Source organism: Cnephaeus nilssonii (genome assembly GCF_951640355.1).
Source record: "Cnephaeus nilssonii genome assembly, chromosome: 9".
In the NCBI taxonomy this organism is placed as follows: Eukaryota; Metazoa; Chordata; class Mammalia; order Chiroptera; family Vespertilionidae; genus Cnephaeus; species Cnephaeus nilssonii.
The window spans coordinates 90,722,933-90,737,222 of NC_137080.1; the positions used below are offsets into that span (position 1 = coordinate 90,722,933).

A 14,290-nucleotide genomic window follows, 5' to 3' on the forward strand; every position below is an offset into this window, starting at 1 on the left:
CCGGGAGCCATTTAATTTAGTTCTCAAAGAAGTTTCCGGTCTGCCTCCCCTGTGTGGGTCTGGCTGGACCGGTGACATGTAACTAATGCTGCTTAACTGCTACTCCCCGGGCTCAGTCAGGAGTTCCGGGAGCCCTCAGAGCGTCTTCAGTGGCACATCAGGGGCTCCCACTGGGTTTCGTTGCTGGGGACAGAAGTGAGCTTCTCAGAGCGCTAATGCCCGGATTTCCAGGCTCTTTTCTCATTTGTATTTTCTTTCTTTCTCCCCCTGGGGGACTGCCCCCCCAGCCCGCGAGGTCAGGGAGGCCCCGACACCTCCTTGATTGACAGTCCCTTCCCCAATCACACACACAGACCCTAGGGCCCTCTGCATCAGACTCACTTGGTAAAACAAAGATTTGGGGTTTCTCTTCGGCTTTGTTGACCTGAGAGTTCCTGTGCTACGGGGTTTGGTGCCCCCAGACTGTGAGCAGTGTGAGGCCCCTCACATCCTCAGACCCCGGAGTGTGGACAGAGGGGCTCAGAAAGGACCGGGAGGAGGGACGGGTGTTTCCAAGGAGCCGGAAGTGTTCAGGGCGAGCTCGGCTCTGCGCACAGGTGTGAGGGGTTAACCCACCCTGCCCTCCATGTACACAGACCACATGCCTTTGTGTGCTTCTCCCTCTAACACCTCTGCTCCAAGGCCCTTCCTGCCGGAAAACTCAGCACTCCTGTGCAGGATGACATGCAGCCACACTGAGTCTTTTGAACATCAGTTCAGTTGTGTTCCTACCAGCATTAATAGGGGTGTAAATTGGGCCTGACAGGGACCTGGTGGCTTCTGGATTTTTAAAAATCCAAGTTTTCGCATGTATTTCCTTTGTTATGAGCTCAAGTAATGAAAGCTGTAAACCATCCTTAGGAAGTCCCTGGGCTGTGGCTCGCACAGGCCTCTGTGCCTGGGCCCATGTTAATTACCCCCGAGCCCTGGTAATTCATCACTGCCCAGCCTGGCTCACCGCCCCCTTTCCCGCCCCAGGAGATATCGGGGCCCTTGGAGTCCCCCTCCCTGTCCTGTTTCCAGGGGAACTCCATTTTCTTCTCCAGCAGCAGATCCATCTCTAGGGAATTCCCCTCTATTGCAGCTTCAAGTGCCATTTTAAAAGCAGCTGTCATCTTCCCTAATGGGTGTTTTCCCTGCTGGCGGAGATGGGTGCACAAAGAATGCGGGCTCCGTCTGCACTGGGGTTTATCCAGAGTCCTGCTTGGGGGTGGGGGGTGGGAGGGAGGGTTTACAGGTGTCTGAGGGAGGAGGCGATGCACTGAGGGAGAGGAATGGCCCAGTTTGAGGATTCTCTTGAACCCGGGTGTTTACCAAAGATTCTGCCATTAGGAGAAATTTTCCTTTTGTCTGAAGACAGGAGGTATTAAGAATTAGAAAGCGCAGGAGAGGCAAATGCAGGAACTCTTAGAACAAGGGTTAGACATTATAAGATTTAGATTGAATTTAGGCGATGGGGCAGGAACCCAGTCTTATTCAACTCGAAGTTCTCCCGGTTGCCTTGCACACAGTGGGGCTTCTGTAAATGCCTGTGAAGTAAAACTCATCTTTATTTGATTTTTATAATGCTTGAAGACTCCTGCCAGTTAGATGAAATAAAAAAAATACAGGGGTGGGCAAAAGTAGATTTACAGTTGTTCCTATAGAAAATGATACAATAATTCTATCTAATAAAAGAGTAATATGCAAATTAACCATCGCTCAGCTACACCCACAAGCCATGCCCACCAGCCAGTCAGGAGTGAGTATGCAAATTAACCCAACCAAGATGGCTGCGGCCATGGAGCGAGCAGGAGGCTTGGGTTTCCCTGGCAATGGAGGAAGCCAAGCTTTCCACACACCCTGGCCAGCCCAGGCCTCCACTCAAGGCTACAAAGTTTCAATTATAGAAGATAAATAAATCCCAACAAAAATGGCTGCTGCCATGGAGCAAGCAGGAGGCTTGGCTCCGCTCAAGGCTACAAAGTTTCAATTATAGAATAAATCCCAGATACAAGGGCCTCCGCTTGGGTCACTGTGGGGCGTGGCTGGCCTGCAAACCACCACAGGCCCCTCGCCCAGGCCACCCCACACCCCAAGGGAACCCCCACCCTGATCTGGGACACCACCCTTCAGGGCAAACCAGCTGGCTCCCACCCGTGCACCAGGCCTCTAGCCTATCTAATAAAAGAGTAATATGCAAATTGACCATCACTCCAACACACAAGATGACTGCCACCATATGGACACAAGATGGCTGCCCCCATGTGGACACAAGATGGCCGCCACAAGATGGCCAACAGGGGAGGGCAGTTGGGAGGGACCAGGCCTGCAAGGGAGGGCTGTTGGAGGTGATCAAGCCTGCAGGGGAGGGCAGTTAGGGGTGACCAGGCCAGCAGAGGAGGGAAGTTGGGGGCGACTGGGCCTGCAGGGAAGGGCAGTTTGGGGGAACCCATGCCTGCAGGGGAGAGCAGTTTGGGGGGGGGACCAGTCCTGCAGGGGAGGGCAGTTAGGGGTGACCAGGCCTGCAGAGGAGGGCAGTTAGGGATGACCAGGTCTGCAGGGGAGGGCAGTTAGGGGCAAACAGGCTGACAGGGGAGCAGTTAGGCATCAATCAGTCTGGCAGGGGAGTGGTTAGGGGCAATCAGGAAGGCAGGCAGGTGAGCAGTTGGGAGCCAGCAGTCCTGATTAGAGAGAGTGTAGGCTGGGCTGAGGGACACACACCCCTGTGCACGAATTTCGTGCACCAGACCTCTAGTCCTATCTAATAAAGGGGGAATATGCTAATTGACCCTCACACCATCGGAAAGATGGTGGCGCCCACAGCCAATAAGGAGGGAATATGCTAATTGACTGCCCCACCCTCAAAGATGGTGGCACCCACAGCCAATAAGGAGGGAATATGCTAATTGACTGTCACGCCCTCAAAGATGGTGGCACCCATAGCCACAAGATGGCAGTGCCCAGTCCCTTCAGCCCCACCGGGGCGGCCGGCGTGCCCCCAGGTGGGCCCGGCCGCTCCGCACACCTGCCTCTGGAGTCCCCCAGCCCCTCAGCCCCACAGCCACCCAGGGCCGGCCAGAGGCACAGGCAAGCCTCATATGGCGACTGCCCAGCCGCCCAGGGCCGTCCGAGGCTCAGGTAACCAGACCCGGCCAAGGCTTGCGCTGCCGGCAGTGGCAGCAGCCGAGGTGTGATGGGGCATCACCTTCCCCTGATCGCCGGGTTGCCTCCCACCCCTGAGGGCTCCCAGACTGTGAGAGGGGGCAGACCAGGCTGAGGGACCCCCCCATCCAGTGCATGAATTTTCATGCACCAGGCCTCTAGTTAATAAATAGTCATACAACAATAAACTGTTTCATGGACTCGCAACTGTAAACCTACTTTTGCCTGCCCCTGTATAATGGCCTTTGGAGTTAGACATACCTGGGTTTCGATCCCAGCTCTGCCTACCTGTGTGGACTTGGGCAAGTCACTAAACCTCTCTGAGTCTCCGTCTCCTCACTTGTACAATGGGCAATAAAAAACTCACAGGATTGTTGTGAAAATCTAACAGGGTAATGACCTGCTTGTCTATGGAGCTTCAGTGGGGGCTCAGTAAATGTTCGTTTTCTTCCTTCCTCCAGCACTGGTGCTCAGCTCCATCTGCACAGTAGAACCACCGAGGAAACTTTAAAACAGTCATTCAGGCCCCACCCACGGAGATCTGGGTTTAATCGGTCTGTGGTGGGGCTTGAGGATGGGTGTTTTTAAAAAGCTCCTATTAAAGGATACATTTTTTTAAAAAGTAAAATCATTAACCCCATACAAATATAAAATGAACACATGGCAACGATTTAACTCGTTAATTAATGAGGGAACCAGTAAGAGTTACAACTGGTTCAAATACCGCAGGTCCTCAACCGGGGTCCCTTTTCACTGTCATTTTGTGATAATTTTGATGAGGTGCCATGGGAACCTAACTCTTGTTTACACCCATTAGCCTGTGGTAGAATTACTTTCATTATACATCATTTCTCTTAAAGTCACAGGACCCATCAATGACGTGAAGTGAGGACTTACTGTAATTCAAATAACACACATCTATGGCCAATCAGGAGTGCTGAAAAGAATTTATAAATAGATGCAACGCTGGTCAGGAGCCAGAGGGCAATAATCAAATGAGCAATTGCATACCACCTTACTAAATTTATTTGTTTTTCTTCGGACAAGAATCAGTTGCATTACTCTGCGCCTCCCACCATTTGCAGAGCTGTAAGGTATCTCATAGATGATGGAAGGTGCGGACCTCTGTGAAGCCGGACATCTGGACTAGTGTGTGGAGAGGAGCACCCAGGCTTTTCTGCACGTTTCCGTATCTCCCACTTCCCCAGCGGTTCTCATGCAGCCACAGGGGAGGACCCTGCCATAGGCCCTGCAGGCAGCTGTTAGAGCTCTGTATTGTCGGTCTTTGTCTATGGGTTGTCCCACCAATGAGAGAGAAGCCCCTAAGTACAGGGTTCACGTCCCGTTTATGTTTGTAGCTCAGCACCCAGCACACTGCCTGGGCCATAACAAGTGCTTCACAACTGTTCATTCAATTGGTGACTGAATCGGTTGGATAACTTTAAGAAGTAGGCAAGACAAGTAGTATTCTCCATCTTCTGCTGAGGAAACAGGCTTTCAAAGGCTCTGATCAAGTCCACAATTAGCTTAGGAGGAAGTCAGGACTCAAACCCACTCATCCATTTCCTCACTCAGCCTACTTCATTCAACAATTCCTGAGTGCCTACTGTGTGCCAGCCGCCGGAGCAGTGCGCTCCTGCTGCCCTTGCCCCTGCAGCGCAACGTGGCTTAGCATGGCCGGAAGGCCTGGGTTTGCGCCTTGAAGTCAACGATCATGCGCTGTGTGACCCTGGACAAATGACTTAGCTTTTCTGTGCTTTTGTTTTCTCATCAATAACATGGGGAAAGTCTACCACAGGACGATTCCATCACGTTTAACACAGTTCCTGGTGCTGCAATCATCTTCAGCTGTGAGCTTGTGACTGTCGAGCAGCGTTGGGCCTTGGGCTGCAGAGATGAGGAGAACCTGGGTCCTTCTGCGGCTTGAGCAGCTCAGTCTAGGGGTGGAACGAGCCTCCGTAGATTATTGTCAGGGGGTGTGGTAAGTGCAGCGATAGGGACGTGAGGAAGATTATGGGAGCAGAGGGGAGGGGTGGACGTTGGAGAGCAGGACTTCCGGGAGCTGAGTCTTCACACATCAGCCACTGGCCCACATGGTGACCAACTAGGAGGCAGTGGTCAAGATAAGAAAATGGCGAGTCCTGGCCAAGGCCACGGCCCAGGAGAGTGCCCTCCCCTCATGGGGGGTAAAGTACGGGCTCCTGCGCTTTATCTTTATCCATGTCCCTTTTTGAAACAAAATCTCACAAAAAATGTCCAGTGCACTGAACAGATGCAAGAGAGCAGCTTTGATGGAATTGATGGCCTGAGCTCAGCCCACACTGCCCTCCTCCCAGGCCTGGAAGACTCCTGGGAGCTCAGGGCCCCGTGTACCACAGTGTCACTCTCCCAGGGGTTCTCAAAGGGCAGTCCCTGCACCAGCAGTGGCAGCATCACCTGCATGTTTTTTAGAAATGCAGATTCTCAGGCATCACCCTAAACCTATTGAGTCAGAACCTCTGGGAGTGAGGCCTGAATCTTATTTTCACAAACCCTCCAAGTGATTCAGATGCCCAGAAATGGGGAGTGAATTCCCTACATCATTTGGGGGAGCTTAAGGGGATTCAATTATTGAGTGTCTAATGTGTGAAAAATTCTAGCGTATATGCTGCAGGGGCTACCAAGAAAGTCAAGTCCGTGTATTAGTTACCTACCGCTGCGTAACAAACCAGCCCAGGGGTTAGCCACTGAAACAATAGGGTCATGAGTCTGGGGGCCGCTTTGTGGGATCCTCTACCTCACCAGGCCATCGTCGGGGGTGTTGGCCAGAGCCTCAGTCATCACAAGTTCAGCTGGGGCAGGGTCCACTTCTCAGTTGTCGGTGGTTGTCGGTAGGATTCCGATTCTTAGGGGTGGGTTGGCTGTCCTTATCACATGGGCCTCTCCATAGGGCAGCTCACACCTCGGCAGCTGCCTTCCTCACAGCGAGCCAGCTGGAGAGAAGAGAGGCTGCCCAAGATGGAAGTCACAGCCCTTTATAACGTCATCTTGGAAGTGACTTGTACTCTAGTCTGTTCATTAGAAGTGAGCCACGCGGTCCAGCCCGCATTCAAGGGGAGGGATTACGCAAGGGCGTGGATGCCAGGAGGGGGGATCTCACCCCACCGTCCCTGTTTCTGCCCTTGCATTGACATGGGGGCATCAAATGAGGGCACACCTAACCGGAATCAGTCAGGGAAGGAGGGTGGTCACAGGGCAGGCACGGGGCCAGGTCTGAGGCTCCAAACCAGGGCTCCCTGCGCTGCCAGCCTGGACCCGGGTCCACGCCCCGTCTCCTCTTGCAGTTCGGACGCACCGAAGTCATCGACAACACTCTCAACCCCGACTTCGTGCGCAAATTCATTGTGGATTACTTCTTCGAGGAGAAGCAGAACCTCCGTTTCGACCTGTAAGTGCAAGCTGGTGCTGAGGATGGAGCTGGGGAGGAAGGGGTGATGGGAGGTGGGGCCGCAGGACCTATGGTTGGGCAGGGGGTCCCCTTTCCAGGGAAGGGGGACAGCGGTGTTAGAGGAAACCCGAGTTGGCCTGGAATAAAAGTGACTATTAGCTGGAGTCCAGCCTCATCGGGAGAGGAAGGGGGGGGTGGGGTGGGAGAGGGGACAAAGCACCCCCATTGTTCTCAGTTAAGTGGGAGGCACTGAGCAGCCACCTGACCTGGCGGCGGGAGGGGGTGGGGGTGAGGAGAGATCTTGGGGACAAGTCTAGCTCCAGCTCTGGCAGCCCCTTTCTCCCCAGGTGACAGGGAGGACCCCATTGGCCTCTCCCCCGTCCAAGCTTTCCTGGGATCAGAGCCCGTGTTTGGGGCGCAGGGGTCCTGACCGGGGCTGGGTTGGGCAGGACCCCTTCACCACCTCTGTGTTTTCTGCAGATACGACGTTGACTCGAAGAGCCCAGACTTATCCAAACACGTGAGTCTCACCTGTCACTGCCCAGCGATTCTGCAAGTCTCTTAAATGCCACGTCTGAGCCAGCCCTGCTTCCCTGTGACAGAGTGTGTGTCTGGTGCGGGCCCTGTCGTTTCAGAGCCATCGCACTTCTGGCGGGGGTTGGGGAGGGGGGGCGAGGGTTGGCGGGGGGGGGGGGCGGTTGCTGGATGGCTGTGAGCAGAGTGGGCGACACTGGTCTTTTCTGTACCCCGGATGTGCAGGATTTCCTGGGCCAGGCCTTCTGCACCCTCGGAGAGATTGTGGGGTCCCCCGGGAGCCGCCTGGAGAAGCCCCTGACGTAAGTGTAGAGGAGAGTGGGCCTGTTTGGGTTCCTTCTTCAGTGACGGGCCAACTTCCTGCCCAGCCCTGCCGAGGGCGGGCTTCGAGGAGGGCCGAGGAGTAAGAGACCCCATGGACCCGCCCCTTGCAGGGCTTTTAACCAGTTACCTTGGAGGGACCCCAGCTAGTTGTTAGAGCCCCTTATTGCTAGGATGGCCCTGAGGTGCTGTCCCCTTGTAGAGGGGAAGAAACCCAAGCCCAGAGAGGGGGAGTAACTTGTCCAAGGCCACACAGCTCGGAAGGGGAGAGCTGGGGCTTGTTTGAATGGAGGGTTCTCCTCACATCTCACGCTCCTTGGATTGTTCACCCTTGGCGGGGGCCGGAGCTGGGCACAGTGAGGCCCTCCCCATCTCACGCTGCCCCGACGGCCTGCATTAAGGGGTTTTAAGTGCTTGCAGGGGGAAGCCATTATTCTGAGCAGGCTCTGGGATGGAGTCCCAAGGCTTCCCACGGTGCAGTCTGAGGGTGGCCAGGTGGTGGGGGTGACCCCTCTTGTCCCCATTTCTCAGGAAACCCCAGGAGCAGAGCCCAGGCAAGAGAGGCCTGAAAACTGGTATAAGCACCCAGGCCATGGGCAGGGTGGGCAGGAAAGGGGGATCAGGCTGGGCGGGGCATCAGCCCCCAACTTGCCTCTGCCAAGTCCACACTGGCTGCGGTCCCCTCACAGGATCAGTAATTGCAGAACCTGTGAGTGTGTGTGTGCAGGGGGTCTCTCTCCAAGGCCCTTGTCTCTGACGCCCCAGTAACTGTGTGGTAACTTCAGGGCCTCCAGAAACGCCTCCCTGTCCCCCAAAAGGTCACCTCCTCTGGGCTCACAGAAAATAATGATAATAGCTATCAAATATTGAAAATAGGGAGCAAATGCAGGTTAGGGGGGCTCTGAAGCTTATAGAATGTGGGAACCCAGGAGTGAGTGTGTGTCTGCCCCCCTCAGCTCCCCACAGCCTGGGTCAAAAGCCCATGAGTCACTTGTGTCAGGTTTCTATCCGCTGTCACCTGGTCCACCTCAGGTGAAGGGCGCACCGTGGGGGGACTGAGGGAGACCTGGGTAGGAGGGGGCTGGGAGCTGTGCCTTCAGGGGCAGCAGATCTAAACCGTGGGGGCTGTGAGATGCTTGGTGTCGCTGGAGGGTCCGGTGCCTAAGGGCAGTGGTTGTCGTGGCCCGGCCTGTGGGCAGCTCCCGATCACCAGGCCTCTGTTCTGGGCCAGACAGCTTTGCTTCTGTGACCCCATGGGGTCCCTCAGCACTTGCCCGCTCCGCAGCCTGTGCCCTAGGCTCAGGGAGGTGCCCAGTGGTTCTCAGGCTGCGGGGGCCTCGCACCCCCTGGAGGGCTTGGTAAACACAGACTGCGGGCTCCCCCCCACAGAGCTTCAGAGCCACAGAGGCCTGAGCATCTGCATGTCTAGCACATTCCCAGGCGGTGCTGATGCTGCCGGCCAGGAACCCCACTTTGAGAACCCCTGAGGTAGCGTTACCCAGGACTTTACAACAAGGTTTGGGAAGAAGACCTGTGCCTTTTGGTCCTACCTCGATGATTGACCCAGGACAGAAACCTGTCTCCAAGAATCCAGATGCCAAGTGCTCTGGCCTCTCAGGACAGGGAGCTTGGCTCACGACCCGCTCTCTCTTCCTCTCCGCACAGGATAGCAGCGTTCAGCCTGAACTCCAGGACGGGCAAACCCATGCCGGCTGTGTCCAGCGGGTAGGTCCCCAGGCATCTCTGGCCGGAGTCCTCAGACCTCCCGCCAGCTCTCCAGAGGGGAGTCCTGGCCTTGTCCCACTCCCGCCACCGCCACCGTGCATTCAGCCTGGCGGGGGGCAGAGGGGCCCGTCCCTCCTCAAGGACTCAGGCACGTTGGGCCACTCTGCAGCTGGCCCTGCCCCCATCCAGGCTGGAGCCCCAGTGGCTCACGGGACTTCTGTGAGCAGCATGGGGCCTAGATGTAGGGGCTGTTAACAGGAGTCAGAGGGACTGGGCACTCTCCCTTCCCTTCCTCTCTCTGGCCTGGTTTCCTCTCACCACACACCCTCCTCTGTCCCCCTCTGCCTCCCGTCTCCCCTCCCCTCTCCCCTCCCCCTCCACGGCTCCCACTGCTGGATCTCAGGCTCCTCTCAGTAACTTCAGCGAATCCTCACTGTCTGCGTTTGCTCACCAGCTGCAGCGGCCAGCCTCCAGCCTCCGCTCTGGCCTCTGCTTTTGGCTGGCCTTACGCAGACCCTCCCCACTCCTCCCCTCTCCTCTCCTGGTAGGAGGGAGGGTCCTGACCCCACGGGGGCAGGGGAGGGAGCTGGGCTTGGGGTCCAGCCTGGAGGTGCGTCCGGAGGATGAGCACCAGGCTGAGTGAGCAGAGCCTGCGGAGGGCTCCCAGGGGCTGGGGTCCCAGCAGCTGACTGACCACCAGACCAGCTGGATGTGGGAGAGGGGCCTCCAGGGGACCCAGGGGGCGCACAGCCCAGGAGGGTGTGGATGCTGATTGACATGGGAGCAGAGAAGCAGCAATTAGAAAGAGAGCCAGAGTCAGAGAGAGAAACGGAGGGTGGGAGGGTGTGTGAGAAAGACCAGAGGGAAGGGGGGAGGCGGGGAGAGACAGAAAGGAAGGCCGAGCAGGTGGAGCAGGCTGGAGAGGGGAAGGGAAGATGGGAAATAGGAGAGGGGCTCAGAGGCAGAGAGGGACAGATGGAGAGGCGCTGGGTGAGGAGGGCGTGAGGGTTTTATCACCTGGTCCACAAATCATCTCTCTACTACCAGGAAGGGCCAGACAGGGGGGCACCCAGATCAGCCACCCTGTCTAAGGGGACAAGCTGGCAGGCACTGCCACCTGCTTGTGGCAGGGGGACCTCCAGAGTGGCCCCTGCTCCCCTGATACAGAGAGATCTAGGCCGGCTGATCAGACCCACTCCCCTGCCTCCCCTGCCTCCTCTGTGTGAAGGCCCCTCCCTCCGAGAATTGGTGCGAGGAAGAGCTCCATCCGTGGTTCTCAAAGTGTGTTCCACAGTCAGCATGCTGGTGGCCCTGAGGCTGGTCTGAAGTGTGGGGCCACCAGCATGCTGACTGTGGAACACACTTTGAGAACCACGGATGTAAAGGAAGGAGGGGCAGGGAGGGAAATGATGCTTCTTCAGGTCCTTCTCTGTGCCAGGCCTGTGTGTGCATATTCGCTAGTAAAACAGATGCTATAATCATACCCGTTTTACGGGTAAGCAAACTGAGGCTCAGAGAGGTACAGTCATGAGCCCAAAGTCATGCAGCTGCTGGGCAATGTGACATTTTCTTCTACCTCCCAAGGGCCCCTGGCCACACTGGGACCCCTGTTAGTCCCAAACGTTGGAGTGGGATCGACTGGTGCTGGTGGGAGGGGTCCCTCCTGAATACGAGGAGGCGGTGCTGGTCAAGTTCCCTGGGAACTTGCTCTCCTGGACGAGATTCCCTGGGTGGGCCGACCTCCCCGAGGAGCTTCGTGGTTGGCTGGGATCTCTCTGGGAGGGAGACCCCAGCCAGGTTGGTCCAGGGGAGGTGGTCATGGGAGGAAGGCTGGGCACGCTCCCCTGAGGGTAGGCCAGCCCTTCGGCGTCACTCCCTGCTGCTGCTCTCCGGAGATGAATCAGAGCGGCTCAGAGCCGGAACGTTCTGGGGTTCCGGGGTCAGCTGTGTGGAGGGCGGGATGGCTGCCCACAAGGTCTTTTGCCCACAGAAGTGGTCTCTGGATGGAAAGTTTGAGAACCCCTGGCCTGGAAGCCTCCGGGTGAGTCGGGATGCTCCTCTGATCCTAGGACTTGCGGTGCAGACGCTGCCTTTCCTGGTGGGAGCGGCGGCGGCAGCGCCCGGCCTGGGCCTGGCCCGGGAAGCAGTGCCCCGGGCCACCCTGCACCGTGTTTCAGAGACTCTGTCTTCTGGGGGGTGGGGGGCTCTGGCAGATCTGCTGGGGGGGGGGGCGGTGGGAGGATGAGGAGGGCGGTTCAGGGCGTGTTCAGGCTTTGGTTTCTGTCTGTGTCTGGCTCTCCATCCTTTCACCTTCTCCTCTCCCAGCGGTGTCCCAGGGAAGAAATGCGGCACCATCATCCTGTCCGCCGAGGAGCTCAGCAACTGTCGGGTGAGTGGCAGGGGGACTGCAGGGCAGGCCCTGGTGGGGGGTGGGGTGGGGGGTATGGGGGGGAGGCTGGCCTCCTGTGGCCCCGGGACCCCGTGGTCCTGGGAGGAAACAGGAAGACAGGGCTCCTCAGTCGTACGTCTCCCAGAATTCCCTAACACCGAGCTGGAAGGCGAAGCTGGAAGGCGAACGCCTTTCCTTGTTTACCTCACAGGCCGTCAGCAGCAGAGCCCTGCCCCCTGGCTCCCGCCGGGCCTCCCCCTGCTCCCCATCATGGCACCACTCGCTGTCCTGAGCCAGCACTGCCTTGGCGCCAACCCTGCAGCAGGGGGGCCTTTCAGCCGGAGCCTGGGCGCTTGGCATTTATGGTCCTTTTTCACTTTCAGCTCTAGAGCAGGGACACCCTGCATGGGATGAGAGAGCGAGGGCGTGTGGTAGGGGTGTATGTGTGAGAGTGCGTGCGTGTGGGGGGGTGTGCATGCACGTGTACCTGTGTGTGGGTGTGCGTGCATGTGTACGTGTGTGTGTGTGTGTGTGCTGGGAAGCAGAGTCTCAGTCCCGGGCAGCCTTGGTTTTGTTCTGTGCGGCTGTGAGAAGCAGTGGTGGACACAGCCCCCGGGGATCGGACCCGATGGCTGATGACAATGATAAAACTGTACTTATTTGCCAAGTGATGGGTATTTTACAGAAGTCACCTCTGCTCCTGAACACTCCTCGTTTTAGATACTGCTGCTGTTCCCATTCTATGGGTGGGGAAATGGAGGCTCAGAAAGGCTAAGTCACCCCATGAAGGACGAGAAGTGGTAGAGTCAGGGTTCATATCCAGGTCAGCCTGACTCTAAAACCCGGGCTCACTGCCCCAAACCACCCCGGCTGGCATGCCTGTAGGGTCATTAGGAGCCCCGGGTAGGAACTTGGGTCCCAGGAGGAAAGGTGGAGGCAGCAAGAGCGTGAGCACAAGACCGAGCCTGGGGTAACCTGGGGAGCCAGCCCCCCGTGGGCAGGTCCAGCTCAGGTTAGGGGCCTGGAAGGATGCGGAGAGACAAGTTCCCTGACCTCCGTGCAAAGTGGGTGCAACTACTGTGTCTGTTGGCTCCCAATATTTATTTAAGATTAGAAAAAATTTAAATTATGAATTCATGTATTTAAGAATAGCAATAGTTTACCCCGCTACTGGTTAACATAAATAACATCTTGTTTGAAAAATAACTGTATTTCCAAAACAAAAGTCATCTAGTGAGAAGAGTGGCCTTGTTTTAATTTCTGCACATCTCTTTAGTCCGCTCGATGCGAGACTGCTCTGCAGTCAGGTGTTGTGACACCACCGTCGGGTGACTTCTAGAAAATTCCACGTCTTATCAGCATTATTATGAACATAGTTTCTGCCTCATGGACCCCCTTCCCGGGGTGGGGGGTGGGGGAATGTCCTGGTCCATACTTTGAGAACTCCTGGTATGGAGGTGTAAATTGTTAGCCAACATTAATTGAGTGATTATTCTGAACCACACACTGTGCTAAATCGTTACATGTATCTACTTGTTTATCTGATGTGTTATAATATGTAATGTAATGTGTAGTATGAGCCTATCTAATAAAGAAGGAATATGCTAATTGACCCTCACACCATCACAAAGATGGTGGTACCCACAGCCAATAAGCAGGGGATATGCTAATTGACTGCCCTGCCCCCAAAGATGGCGGTGCCCACAGCCACAAGATGGCAGTGCCCAGTCCCTTCAGCCCCCCCAGGGTGGCAGGTGTGTGGCAAGGCCGAGCCCGCCTGCCTCCAGAGTCCCCCAGTCCCCTCAGCCCCCCAGCCACCCAGGGCTGGCCTGAGGTGCAGGCAAGCTTCAGATGGCAGCTGCCCAGCTGCCCAGGGCTGCCTGAGGCTCAGGTAACCAGGGTTGGTCGAGGCTTGCGCTGCCAGCAGTGGCAGCAGCAGAGGTGTGATGAGGCGTCACCTTCCCCTGATCACCTCCCACCCCTGAGGGCTCCCGGACTGTGAGGGGGCAGGCCGGGCTGAGGGACCCCCCCTCCAGTGCATGAATTTTCATGCACCGGGCCTCTAGCATATTATAATGTCTGATGTATTATGGTCCTCATTTTGCAGAGAACTTGTGGCCTGCCCAAGGTCACACGGCCACTGAGTAGACTGAACGCAGGCAGTCCAGTTCTAGAGCCGGGTCTTTAACCTCTAGGCTGTGGGGTCCCCAACTGCTTCCAGTTGGAGAATGAGGTACAATGGATAGCAGGGCACTATAGTAAGAACCACATCTACTCACATGCCACTGCCGGCTCTGGTCTCTCTACTGGTCTGCGTCCCTCAGTGGGTCTGGAGGAGCTTGACAGAGGCCTCAACCTCCCCCATGTCTCCACCAGCAGAGGGCTGGGCGCACAGTAGGTGCTCACAATGACCTATGACAACCTGTGACTGAATGAGCAGGAAGCACAGCAGCAGGTGAGGATGAGACCACACCTGTGTGTGGGAGGAACCCAGCTGACACGGAGGATAGCTTCTGGTTAAGCTCCCTGAGCCTCAGTTTCCCACCTGTATGCCGGGGCTCAGAGGGCTGCTGGGAGGTTAGAGATGGACTGTGCCTGCCTGGCTTCTACAGGGTGCCTGGGAAAGACTGGATTCCTTGCGGCCTCCCCTCAGTTTGCCCCCAAGCTTCTAGCTCAGCCAGTGACGTCCTGCCTAGTTTATAATTCAGTAA

The 14,290-nt window shown here is 56.5% G+C and overlaps 1 protein-coding gene across 2 annotated transcripts in view; it reads left to right on the forward strand.

Annotated features, from left to right (window-relative positions):
• CPNE5 (copine 5) overlaps positions 1-14,290 on the forward strand; it is a gene marked incomplete at its 3' end in the record, with an annotated part of 83,966 nt that overhangs the window by 28,940 nt on the left and 40,736 nt on the right. The window contains exons 2-7 of one of the 2 annotated variants that reach the window (XM_079780998.1): positions 6,507-6,610; positions 7,091-7,130; positions 7,370-7,446; positions 9,131-9,190; positions 11,181-11,231; positions 11,516-11,579. In XM_079780998.1, coding sequence (XP_079637124.1) covers positions 6,507-6,610; positions 7,091-7,130; positions 7,370-7,446; positions 9,131-9,190; positions 11,181-11,231; positions 11,516-11,579 — 396 coding nt within the window. Of the gene's footprint in view, positions 1-6,506; positions 6,611-7,090; positions 7,131-7,369; positions 7,451-9,130; positions 9,191-11,180; positions 11,232-11,515; positions 11,580-14,290 lie in introns of those variants that run through there. The other variant, XM_079780997.1, reaches the window with a different exon arrangement.